The sequence below is a fragment of the Bactrocera oleae genome, chromosome 6, assembly GCF_042242935.1.
Source record: "Bactrocera oleae isolate idBacOlea1 chromosome 6, idBacOlea1, whole genome shotgun sequence".
Taxonomy (NCBI): domain Eukaryota; kingdom Metazoa; phylum Arthropoda; class Insecta; order Diptera; family Tephritidae; genus Bactrocera; species Bactrocera oleae.
The window spans coordinates 37,059,997-37,073,485 of NC_091540.1; the positions used below are offsets into that span (position 1 = coordinate 37,059,997).

A 13,489-nucleotide genomic window follows, 5' to 3' on the forward strand; every position below is an offset into this window, starting at 1 on the left:
AGAATAGAATAGTAGAAAAATTAAAGCGAAGTTAAGGAGTCTTATTCGTGCAAAATATATGTACATATAGTACATACGAGTATGTGCACAGAGCAATAATGGATGGCTTTTTAGTTTGTTCGAACTACATTTGCTTAAAATTATCATGTTTTTCGTCGTGTTACCATTTTGCCTTAGAGCAAATATTTTGTACAGCTATTCTGACATTAATACGCTTATAGTACATATGTATGGTATATACGCGGCGTGTTCTGAAAATAATGGGAAATTATTTGTGATCGTTTGCTGTAAAACCATTATAACTGAAGCATAATGTGGTGCTCTCTTTACATATGATGACAAAATTTATCACTAGGTCCAAGCGATCTATATGGGTTTGGTCAACTTTTACTATATAATTGTAGGCTATAATAGCTGTCTTCGACTTTTCAGTTTTCTTTTTGTTCTGTTTATGAACCTGGATAATAATTTACATGTGTGATGTCAGGAACAGAGTTATTAAATAAATTTCAATAATTTCGAGTAAGAGGTAAAATCATTTATCTTCATTGCATGTAGATTTGATTACGCCATTTTATTGTATTCATACATACTCTAAGGACCTAATCAGACATCAGTTTAGGAGCATCCTTAATGTATTACCATTCATAACTATATATGACCATGTAAGTAGCCATATTACACGCGAAACAATATTTGATCTTACAGTAACAACTTGCATATCTAACCGAAGAGCAATAGATTAAAATATTCCGTATTTTCCGCTGAGTAATTGTGATGACTCAGTTAGCTTTCTTAACTCTGAATATGGTTGAACTTTACATTTTAAGTAATCAATATTTCCACAGACCTTTTGACTATGGGTTTTTTAAAATTCTCCTTGAATAAAACCATTGGATTGTAAATTATAATGTTTTATATATTTCGATTTTCCTTAAGTTATTCAATTTCCAATTACTTAAAAATAGTAATACTTTACTTTTATAACTTAATCTGTTGGATTCTACTTTATGAATGTACACATGTCATCAATTTTATTTATTATTAAATCTTTTGCCAACAATATTTAGAATTTATCAAAATTTCTGCTAGTCATTAGTGTACGCGTATAACATTTTGCCTATGTAATTCAGCAATATTATACAATCACATTCAGTTACAATAGCATTGGGTTGCCTTTAGCTGTAGCTAACGGTTTATTGCAACAAATAAGTGCAGATTATGGAAAAGCTTTGAACCTAGTAAGCCTTTATTATAAAATTAACATTAATATCAAATATAATCAATACGATATTGTAATAATAACAAAGTTTTATATAATATAAATAAAATATTTCCATAACACTATTAAGATTTTCCTAAACGTGTTTATAAGTCAAAGAGATCGCGCCTAAATTTTTTTTAAGCAGTACCCATTTTTTTGGAAATAATAAAAACATCACCTACAAAGATATTCATGATATTTGAAATAAAAAAAATATTAAATAAAATTTTTGTAAAAATAATTGCTCGAAATCGAAATAACCATTATGTTCCCACGGCGTATACGTAACATGCACTTACTGCCAACAACTGCTGGCATGACCACAATTGCCGCGAACGGGTAAACGCAGACAAGAATGTGTATATATATTTTTTCCAATTGACAATTATAACATTTATATTCTAATCAAAAACTGCTCCAATTAAAATTTATGAGAAGGACTAGTCTTTGTACACGGCGTATACGCAACATTTCACATTCAATCCTACCGAATTCACCTCATAACATTTTTGCCAATCGCTCTCGATAAACCTACAATTTTGTATTTACTTATTTACAGTTACATGTTGCTAAGAATTTATTATTACACAATAACACATTGTTGCATTGCTAAGGGTTGCCAAGCGCGAGAGTAATGACAACAAGTTTACTATTTACAATTTTATTAAAGAAATTTCTTAAAATATTAACAAGCGTACTGTATTCCGCAACTTTTATCTTTTCGTCGTTTATATACAAAACATCGACAACATTTCTTGAGAATTTTTTCAATATTTTCCCCACTTACCACATATACGCTTACAATGAAACCAGTTCAGTGTTTAGCTTGAGCACATTAGTATGAATATACACACATACATACATATGTACTTATAAATTCGATTAAAGTTATGTTAGGTTAAAGCTGCTGGATGAAAAATCCATTCATGTACATATATACATATGTATTCATTATACATATATGGTTATAAGTAAAAATATAACTATATGGTGCTAATACATCTTTATTGCTACTAACTCGAGTATATAGATTATACTATTTTGTATACCATAATATAATATTATATTTAAATGACGGATTTTATATATAGACGAAAGTGCAACAAATATTTATGCATTTAATCTATAACAGCTCACAATACTTCATCTACACATTCACTAATACTCAATAAGCTTATATTACAGAAAAATTGGAAACGTTATTTACAACGCTTAAAAAAGCTTGTATAAAAATATATAAGTAAAAATTTAGTAAAGGAAGAGTATAGGCTGATATCGGGTCAGATATTTGTGCACATTGTAAGAACGTAGAAAGAGTGTTATATATAGGGATTTCGGTTTAAATTTATAACAGACAAGTAGCGATTAAGTGAAATTTTAAGTTATTGGCTCTATAACTGTATTCGTGCGGGTTGCCAAGAGATGGAGTAACTTGATAATAATTATATTGCTCCAATATTTCGTCAAATGGAAATTATAGTGAATATGCCCTAGCTGAGCGAACGTGCCAAAGTGATTTGCATGATTTAAAAGTGGTGATTTTGGCTTTGAGCATGAGGAGCTGAAAACATTAGACAATGAAGAATTTTGCCAAACACATCTCTCAGAAGTTTTAGGCGTCACATAAGCAGCCAATTTAGACATATGAGATATGTCATATGAATTGAAGCCAAGGGACATTGGAAGACGATTTTGCAAGTCAGAAATGCTGCTTGAATGCTACAAAAAAATCGTTTTTCCACCAAATTGTGACTAATGTTGAAAAATGGATCCATTACAACAACCAAAATGCTAACAATCATATGTGAAACCTGGCCAAGCAGCCGAATCAACGGCAAAGCCGAATATCCACGATGCCAAGGTAATGAAGAAAGTTGTTAACGTTTTTCTTACAGAATGTTCAAATTAAATAAAAAAACAAAAACCACACAAAAATAGTTAGAGACACATTAATTTTCTAAAAATTACCTTAATTTAAAATTGATAGTTAGATTGTATAAAATTAAAATTATATTACACAGTTATGTATAATTTTATTTAGCTGATAGAACACTCTTATAATTTTAATAAATTGATATAGTAAAAATAGGATTTTCTTCGAATTTCTTAAAAAATACGAGTTAATTTTGGATTCGTAGTCAGTCAACCCTTAAGTAATCACGATAACTTTTCGATGTCAAAAATATGTATTATGTGATGAATTTTCACATGTCTTCGAAATGTTTTTTGTTGTAATCTTAATATTTAAATTTTATTGAACATAATTGCGGAAAGCGAAAATTAGTTCTTAAAGCTAACTGTTAAGCATAGCTTAAACAAAATATTTTAAAGCTCAAATAAATTAAAATTATTTTGGTTAGTTTACAATTGCAAACTTTTGGAGTTTATTTTAATAATTGCATCCGACTCTATCAAGCACGCGCAAAAATTTCCAACTTTTGAACGAATATGAATGAATGAAACATACTTTGCGGCTGAGGCGCCTGTAAATAATTTGCCTAAATTCATTGCCAATATCCACGGACAATAGCAATAATCAATTATCTTATTTATAGACAAATTTTTGCACAGTATAACTCATAAATAAATGGAACAACTGTTATTCCTTTTGCCGAATGCGGTATATACAAAATATATATACATACACACATACTTCGACTTAATTTCGAATTCCCGTTCACAGTACTAAAGCATTGGTTCGTGAGAGTCCACTTGTTTTTGGCTTTATCTTGCTGTTTTACAAACACACTGCCACATTTCGCATGCAACTCAAAGCAATCGATCGTTTATTTATTGTTAGCTGCTTTCTTTCATCCTACATCTTTCTTATATACAAGTCTCGTTATCCTTGCTCATCAATGTTGCCTCGGCTTCGTTTTCTGTGAATACTTGGGGTCGTCCATTGATGCCGCCATTGTCCACAACAACTACAACGTTAGTGCCATACTTCAGTTTGCTGTCCAGTGTATCCTAGAATGGTAAAAATAGTGAAAAGTTATTGAAAATCGGAAAGAAAAGACAACAAAAAACTCTTCGAACACTCGTAACTGCAAACAAATTGCTTCAGTTGTCGTTGAAAAATGAAATCCTTCTGGTAGCTATGTAGACGTGATGTGAATAAGTATTATACCAATGGATAATGCAAATAGGCGACAGCTCATTGAACATTTGTGAAAAAACTAACTTATTTTCTTTCACTTTGCGTCACCCTTCACTTTCAACATTCCAGCATTCCAGCAGGCAAAGTTAAGAAGTTGAAAAAGTTTGTTTTACAAATTTTACTCAAGAAACATGACATCGAAAAAAATCCGCTTTCTCAATCCAATCCGCGTTGGAGTAAATCCTTACAAATATAGCGATCCAAATTTAAAAGTAAATAAATTGTTTGATTTCACGCAGAGTGTAATCGGAAAAAGACTATTAATTAATCAAATTACACGCTCTAAGATTCAGTTAGCGAGTTGAGTTGCAGCTAATTTGGAGTTTGTTAGATATTCTTATTTTATTTATTGAAACCCTTGTGTTAGAGCATCCATCACGTTTTCAATTGCTTTTTTGAAGATAACAGCGCTATTTAAAGAGTTGACCACCTACCGACCTGATAGCCGCACAAATGAAAAGCTCAATTATCAGCCGGCTCATAAATAGAGTACCAGAATAGCAAAACGTATGAGATGCTGTAGAGTTTAAAATTCAGCCCATGAATTTTGACAACTGCCATGATGTAAATATCGAAATTATTGGATTGGCACCCACCATCTCTGTGATGATTTTAAATCAGCTTTGAAGAGACCTCCACTATACCGATATATCTGAAATTGGTAAATCTATAAAACTTATGTGGTTTTGTAAAATTATATTACTGGTGGATGCTCTGATGAAAAGCGATTGGTTAAGATATTGCTGCCATTTTAAACTCATCTTTTGACATTTTAAAGGATTATGAAGCCCATTGTGTTACCGGGTGGTAACCAAATTCAGCCTTGTCCAGCCACTCAGTGAATTTGGTAAAGCACTAATTTTTTTCTGCCCTAGCTGCCCAATGTCTCTTAAGTTAGAGCATTGGGAGCCGTGGAATATATCCCGTCTCATCGGCTGGAAGCTGGGCATTCGCATAGATAATGTCTCATCAGAGTCTCATCATTCTGCGTGCATGCTCTGCATTCCGCCATATTTACTTTTCCAATTTAGTGAAGGAGGGATCTGCAGGGTAGGTGACCTAACTTTGTTGTATGCTCTGTATTGCCAGTGTTCCAGGATCTGAGGTATTCCGTTCGTGTTCGTTGCTTCAAACAACCTTTGAAGGAGCTGAATGGTCTGGGGCAGCTTAGGTGAAATGTGTTTCCAGCTGCCCCCGAGCGGGCCAACTCGTCTGCCTCTTCACTTTCCTCTAATCCTTTATGACGGGGTACCCAGATGATGTTAGCCCTAATTGCCGCTATCTTCTAAAATGTTTATGGACTTGCTGGTTGGAGCAGAGTCCCACCTTATATAATGCCCACAATTTCGGCATGAAAGACTTAATTGTAGTTATTTAGTTTGAAACTACCTTCTGTGCATGAATTACTATAAAAAAAGGCCGCTCCTGTTCGTATTTGACACTTTGATCCGCCGGTGAATATTTTGCTGTTAAAACTGGATTATAAGTCGCAATTGTTTCGACTTTTTTGATCTATATAAAATATAAATATTAATATTACTTGCGGCTTTTTGAGAGTATCGTGAGACCATATTGCATATCGTACTTTATTAAAATAGTATTCAGAAAATTCAAAATGGATTTCTGAGGTTTGCGAGAAAACTTCTTCTGCTTTTATTTTCAAAGTATAAGCATTTTTAAACTTCCAATTGGCTTTATGTTGTAGATATCGGTGAATATGTAATTTATAATCCTGGATATACTAAAACTGGGCGGCGGAAGTTTTCCCCTGCCCTCGAGTACCTATTATTATACTCTTGCAACATGTTGCTACAGAGTATAGTAGTTTTTTCCCCTATTGGTTGTTTGTATCACCTATAGGTAATCGAGATAGATATGGAGTTATACATACATATATGAATGAGCAGGATGACGAGATGAGTTGAATTCCGAGTGACTGTAAGTGAGGAAGAGTTCGTAAATGGGCGTAGTCCGAACACTGCCAAGCCCACAAAACGCCATTAAATGAAAATCTATAAAGTGCCATAACTAAGTACTAAATTAAGAAAACTTAACACTACTGTAATTTGGCACAAGGAATCGTAGTAGCAAAGGCCATCTGGGGACCAAAAATTAAACAAAAAAATGGGCGTGCCCTCACCCTCTAATATATTTATATATCTCGTAAACCACTCAAGATACAATAATCAAATTTGTTTAGGACAAATCCGTTAACCATCTCTACCGACATGGTAAAAATTAATGAAATCAGATGATCACATCGTCCCCCCCCCCCCCATATAACGGTTCTGTTAAAAACTACTAAAAGCGTGATAAATCAATAAATTAATACGCCAGAGACAATAAATTTTAGATCCAAGATGGCCGTGTTCAAAGTTTGACGATGGGCATGGAACAGCCCAAACTGAGGTGAAAACTCAAATCTCGGGGCGAATATTGACCAAATTTAATATGTATTATTATCGATCTTAGTAATTTATTTTATGACCAAAAGTGTCAACATCGGACTTCAACTATTTAAGCCCCCAGATACAGAAGATGTGGGCCTCAGTTCCTATAGCGAACATTTTATCGAAAATATCGGTCAGTATGTGAGGTATATTATAGAAACTCAAAGATAATCTTTATCTGATAACAAATTTTCGAACTTCCTGCTGACTTTATACCGCAAATATCGGTATATATGTAATCTTAATGAAATCAAAAGAGCGTGTATTTCTTATAAAAATTCTTTGTGTATAATGTGGATAAAATCGGTTTAAAACTTGCCCTAGCCGCCATAAAACTAATATCAGGATTTTAAAACATACGGTTGACTTTATCCCGCATATATTTTTGATGGTATGTGAAGTACCTTAATGAAACTTAGATACCATCTTTTTCTGTGGAAATGGCAAAAATGGATAAAAGCGGTGCAATAATCCCTATTTCTGATATACCAAATATGTGGTTCTCAAACTTCTGATTGACTTTATACCGCATATGTACAAATATAGGGTCAATATGTAAGATATCTTAACAAAATTAACTGAACGGATAATATTTGACATACTATAGTTTACCCCACATTTAATGATTTACGTTATTCTAACAAATCCAATGCTCAATATGTCGGTCAGAGTATGAGTTATATCATCTATAAAATGGAAGGTATTTCCCCAGATTTGATCCTGACAAGTTTCAAGAGTATAAAATGTTCGGAAACTCGAACTTAGCCCTTCCCTACATGTTTTGATTTTGTAATTGATCCCGGAAATCTACAAGAGTATAAAATAAGCGGTTGAATCCGCACTTAGCCCTTATTTACTTGTATGACATTGTTTTCACTAATCTCTTACATTCTTCTGCCCTGAATAGAAGGAAACGTCGGAGGCCCTATGAAATATATATATAATCTGTCTGTCCGCCCGTCTGTATATACGCGAACTAGTCCCTCGTCTTTATCTCCTCAAGAAGCTCGGAACCGATATCGGATCACTATAGCATATAGCTGCCATAAAAACTGCACGATCGGAATCAGGTTCTTGTAAGGAATCTTTTGTTACTGTGCAGGATATTATATTTTTGTTGCGAAAGTGTTTTCTTATTATACTCTTGCAACGTGTTGCTACAGAATATAATATTTTTGGTTGCTTAACAGTAGTTTATATCACCTAACACTAATCGAGACAGATAAAGTTACACAGGTAGGTACAGTATCAGGATGACGAGATGAGTTTAAGTCTGGTTTGTAGATGGGCGTAATCGGACCACTACCACGCCTACAAAACTCCAATATTCGAAATTTATAAAAAGCTATAACAAACCCGTAAATTAAGATACGAGTACGGAACAAATTTGGTACAACGAATCTAATTGAGGAAGGGCAGTCTAAGTTAATGACCTTCAACATAAGACAAGAATATATCAAATTTGATTGTAATTTATTCACGATTTCATCGAATAATGAATGTTACATTGTTTCGCAACATTTCCTAATATAAAATTCTCCTATCACCTGAAAGTACTTTCCCTGCTTTGATCTTTGTAGTTTCTATTGCAATTTTTGCTTTAAAAATAGTTCTTCGCTCTTAATTGGTTTTGCGATTTCGTCTTTCGCGTACAGATCCAAGAACAACACAATGAGGAAGAACATGGAACACGCACCATGAGGAGAATACAATTAACTAAACATATACAGAAACGACGAAGTGTTGCTATTTTCTGTTGTTGGAAATAATGCGATTAGCCCAACAAGTTTTAAATGATTTTCTGTGTTTTGTATGCCGACAAAAGGCAACCGAAATTAGGCAAAACTTAAATAGCTACTTTTCAAGAAACCACTTATGTTTAAATTTCCAATGCGCCATTATGAATATACCATTGTAAGTGCTATGTAAATTGGATTTCTAAAACCTTTTAGCATATGTCAACAAAGCGATGGATTTGGTTTTGCGCCGCAAATGTGGTAGCGCGAGAACTTTTGTTCTGACTGAACTATCAACTTTATGATCGCGCAATAGCAAAGGTTGAAATGTTATGAATAAAGCTTTATTGAGTTTGTATAGCGAGTGAATTAAGGAGCCCCAGTTGGTAGTAAAACAAATGACGTTGTAGCAGAAGTTTTCCCTGCAACACTGGATCTCGGAAAAGGCCAAATAGCGACCCAAGTTCAAAAATGAAATAAATTAAAACAGTGAAAGGCCTCAAGTATTCCTTTCAGTGAAAAGTATGTTCGGAGACGATTTGCAATACTAACATCGGATTATTCTTTTGTGTATTCAAGATCGTTATTGATAGCAGTATTCAATAGCATTGAAAACCTGCTGAACAAAGCCAATATAGATACATATACACATGTATAAGGTCTGGTAAAACAATCAATTATTTTTGCATTGAATTGACGGCTATTATTTTTAGAATTATTCAATTTAGTTGATTATTGATTTGTCCGATAATTTGTTATCGTCCCTATTTGCAAAAAACCGTGACAGCATAAGATTATCTCAACCAAGCTTGTGGAGCTTATGGCGAGTTTCTATCGATGTGTGTTACATGGCGTTGTCCTGTTGGAACAAAATTCCTTTTCTATGGTCTCAAGCTGGCCACTTCTGCTAAATTGTTTACTTCAAGCAGTTGAACCGCTGACAGTAAAGAAACGAAATAAGAATTTGGTTGTAGGAAAGCAGCTCATATAACAAGATTTCCTGCCATCCTATCAAACACAAAGCAAACCGATCGTTTTCGCTTGAGCTTGTTGTAAGTGACCCACTTTTTATTACCAGTAATCGCCCGCTTTAAAAGTTGATAGCTTTTTTTGGGATTCCGCACCGATTCGCAGTTGGAACTCAGTGACAAAATTCTATAAATGGGAGATACACGGGTGTATAAACCAAGGGATCATGTGGTTGGATGAAATACACCTGAGAGAACAAAAATAAATGTATTTTCTAAAATCTTTACTATATTGGTCCCGTCACTTTTTATTATAATAGCTGCAAGGCTCTGTTCATACTTGAAATATGGTGCTTCTTGTGTTAACTGTATCGAATACCTCAAGCGGTAGAATGATGACATTATTTAGCAAGGTATAAGCTAATTCAAATGGAATCCATTTGTAACAAATATGTCAAGAAGAGAGATCTTTGTATTTTTGACAGACTGATCAGGTCGAGTGCTTGGGCTAAGAAAGAGTCCACTAACAGTGAAAAGTATCACATTTGCATGAGTACCAACTTACTTTTCAATTGACTATTTACATCCAAAGAAGTAACAAAATTAAAAAAAATAATATTTACTTGAAGAAGACTATCTGATTCAAACACACAATTATAATATTAGTAACAAACTATAATTCATAATATTTTATCTTCAAAATCACACACTTCAGTTGGCAGTCTGGAACTTGTTCGAAATATGCACCGAAGCACATCGGCTGGAGAAACACACTGTAATGCGAGAATGGCAAGAATACCTACAAGGCCAAGGCAAATAAATTCAAATTACAAATTTGAATTATTTAAAGAAGCAGGGCAACAACAAGACAAGTAAATATGGCACTTTCCAATTTCCTACAACTCTTACAGGAAACAAAGAGGCAATGTAAAAATGAATAATGGAAAATTTTTGCCTCTGAGAAAGTTTGACATGTACGACAACAAAATGGTAATGTCGTCAGCACGTGGCATTCCAGAATAATTGCTGTAAGCCATTCCAGGCAAAAAAAAAAACCTAAGCAATTCGATTAAGAATCATAAGGATTCTTTCACCCGTCTGCTAAGAAAGCCTATCACATTATTGAAAATACCGAAGAGTGGGCTACACATGCATTAGGGTGCACCAAAAAGACAACAAGCCTATGCAATTAATGGGTTTAAATGAACTTACATAAATACTGAAAAAGAAAAAATTCCCTACAAGGCAGGATGCTTAGCACAATTTCAATAACACGTAAAAAATATTTATTATTATTGGATAGGGTAAAATATATGCATATAGGTATATCGGCATGACGAACTGACTTATTTTAACCATGTCTATCAGTCTGTCGGGCGGTATATACGCGAATTAGTCCCTCAGTTTTTGACTATCGATCTGAAATTTGCACACGTCCTTTTCACCCAAAGAAGCTGCTCATTTGTAGGAACCGCCGATAGCGGATCACGGAATTAATTATAGGAACTTTGTTTATTTGACAAGATTTATTTGTCATAAATTATTATCCAAAGCAGTGGTAAATCTACGAAGAAATTGTTTAGATCGGATCACTATAGCATATACATAGCTGCCATACAAACTGACCGATCAAAATTAAGTTCTTGTTTGGAATCATTTGTATATGTGAAGGGTATTATAGCTTCGGTGCAACCAATGTAAACGTTTTTCCTTGTTTTTCATTAAAAAATTTTGTAGAGGATAAAATTTATTTTTTACATGTTATTTAAATGGGAAACGTTGAATGCTTATTGACACCTTTTAAATCATTGCCTTGAGGAGATAATCTTTTCTATGTATATAGGTTAATTTTCACCTAAAAAATCAATTAGTTGGTTTTTTGGCTCACCTTAACCTTCATGTAGTGGATTTTCTTCCCTGTGATGACTGTGAGTTTCACACTATATCACTTGTGTGAAGCGGTGGAATTTTGATGACGAAGTAAAAGTTAATTCCCTCGTGTTCCTGTGTGATTGGTATGCAGTGGCAAACGTATGTGCAGACGTTTAGTGATGACATGACAAGTATATGCAATCACAGTAGTAAATATAATATATGCAACTTTCAGAAATGGTCCCCTAGGTGTCACTTAATCTTCCAAATAAGTCGCAAAGGGTTGAAACTTGGTGAGTGCGGTCATTTAATGGTTATTAAGTGGGATCAGAGCAAGAAAAAACGTTATTTTCGGCTGAACTGAAGCTATGATACTGTTCATAGGTGCCTTTTTTTAAGCAATTATAACTTAAACTGAACAGATTAAGTTTGCTACGAAGTTTGTAACACCCAGAAGGAAACGTCGAAGAATCTACAACATATATATATAAATGATCGGTGTGACGAGGTAAGTCGATTTAGCCATGTCCGTCTGTCTGTATATACGCGAACTTGTCCCACAGTTTATGAGACATTGATGCTGCTCAATTGTTGGAACCGCTAATATCGGACCACTTTCCATACAAACTGATCGATCCAAATCAAGAATTTAATGAAATACATTTTTATTTAACAAGATATCTTGACGAAATTTAGCATAACCAAACCCACGCTATAATCTCCGAAGATATTGTTCAGATCGGACAACACTGTCGGCCAGTTACTTTTTAAGATTTAGTTATACTTGTAGTACATAGTTACATAACTGCTTTAAGATATGTAACTGTGAGCGGTATTACGACTGCATCGAAGCTAAAGTTTATTCTTGATTGCTTTTTAATATTTCTGAACCCTTACCTTTTTTAGTGGCACGGTGTAGTCTACATCCTTGGTCCACAGCACATTTTTGGTTTTGATAGAGTTGCGATCTCTGAAGTTATTGGCATGTCGCATTGAGCGCACTCGTACCTAAAATTTAGAAGAATTGTAGAAAATTAGACTAGTGAAAAAAGAAAAATATTAATTAGAAATAATATTACAAAACCAACTGTAAGAGTTGTTGCCATAATTAGTTTGAACTCCGATTTGGTAGTTCTTTTACTAAAAGCTCAAAAAGAGCAATTTCTTATTTTATAATTGATTGATTTTGTGAGTTTAACATAAGATAATTTTTTTTGTCCAAAATTTCGCTTGAAGCTACCCTAATATGTCGTAATAAGTTGTAAAACAAGAGATAACACATGGGCTGAAAATTACCGGGCCTAACAAAAAAAAAAAAAAAACGGTGTGTTTTGTACGAAATTGGCTTTATTCATCAAGAGCGACACCATCATTCCAGCGCCGCTTACCGACAAGGATGTTTTTGAGTTCTGCGAACAACCAATAATCGCTAGGAGCAAAAAAAAACTCAAATTTGTTACGTTTAAACATGGCCAAACACTGCTCAAAGTCATCAATACGAGTTTTCGCATGGAAAAATTCTTATGCAATATAAAGCCAACACGTTATTTTGAAATCCTTACGATGTTAGCTATATCACGCCGGTTTCCCTTTGGTTTGAAAAATGCGGGAAGTATTTTTCAAAGGACTATTGACGACATTCAGAGAAAGATATGTCTATGTTGATGACGTAATAATTGTTTCTAAAAATGAAGCTGACCATGTGCAACATGTCAGCACAATTCGAAATGCCTGTGTGACGCCACTATGAGTCTCTCAAGAAAAATCAATTAGGCAACTTCACTTTCCGGTCATTCAGAACGATTTTGTGGATTTTATTATATATTCTGATATTATAGCTTCATTTGGACGCTCACTGTGTTTTGGGCCAGGTGCTTCTACGACCACATTTGAAGTCAGCAAACCAACGTTTATTGCGGTTTCTGATGATGCTGAATCCCCATAACACTTTTTAAGCCATTGCTTCGCTGAACATCTTGTACAACTCTCTTTTCCCGGGAAATTGTGGTCGTAAATTACCAGCCCAACTTTGATAGTTG

General features: G+C 34.0%; 1 protein-coding gene across 12 annotated transcripts in view; it reads right to left on the reverse strand.

Moving 5' to 3' along the window:
• CapaR (Capability receptor) overlaps positions 1-13,489 on the reverse strand; it is a 165,337-nt gene that overhangs the window by 71,814 nt on the left and 80,034 nt on the right. For 5 of the 12 annotated variants that reach the window (XM_070112016.1, XM_070112014.1, XM_070112015.1 and 2 more), the window contains 2 exons: positions 12,348-12,458; positions 899-4,234 (listed from right to left, as the gene is read on the reverse strand). In XM_070112016.1, coding sequence (XP_069968117.1) covers positions 4,091-4,234; positions 12,348-12,458 — 255 coding nt within the window. In that variant the 3' untranslated portion in view covers positions 899-4,090. Of the gene's footprint in view, positions 1-898; positions 4,235-4,858; positions 5,937-12,347; positions 12,459-13,489 lie in introns of those variants that run through there. The other 7 variants (XM_070112021.1, XM_070112018.1, XM_070112022.1 and 4 more) reach the window with 5 other exon arrangements.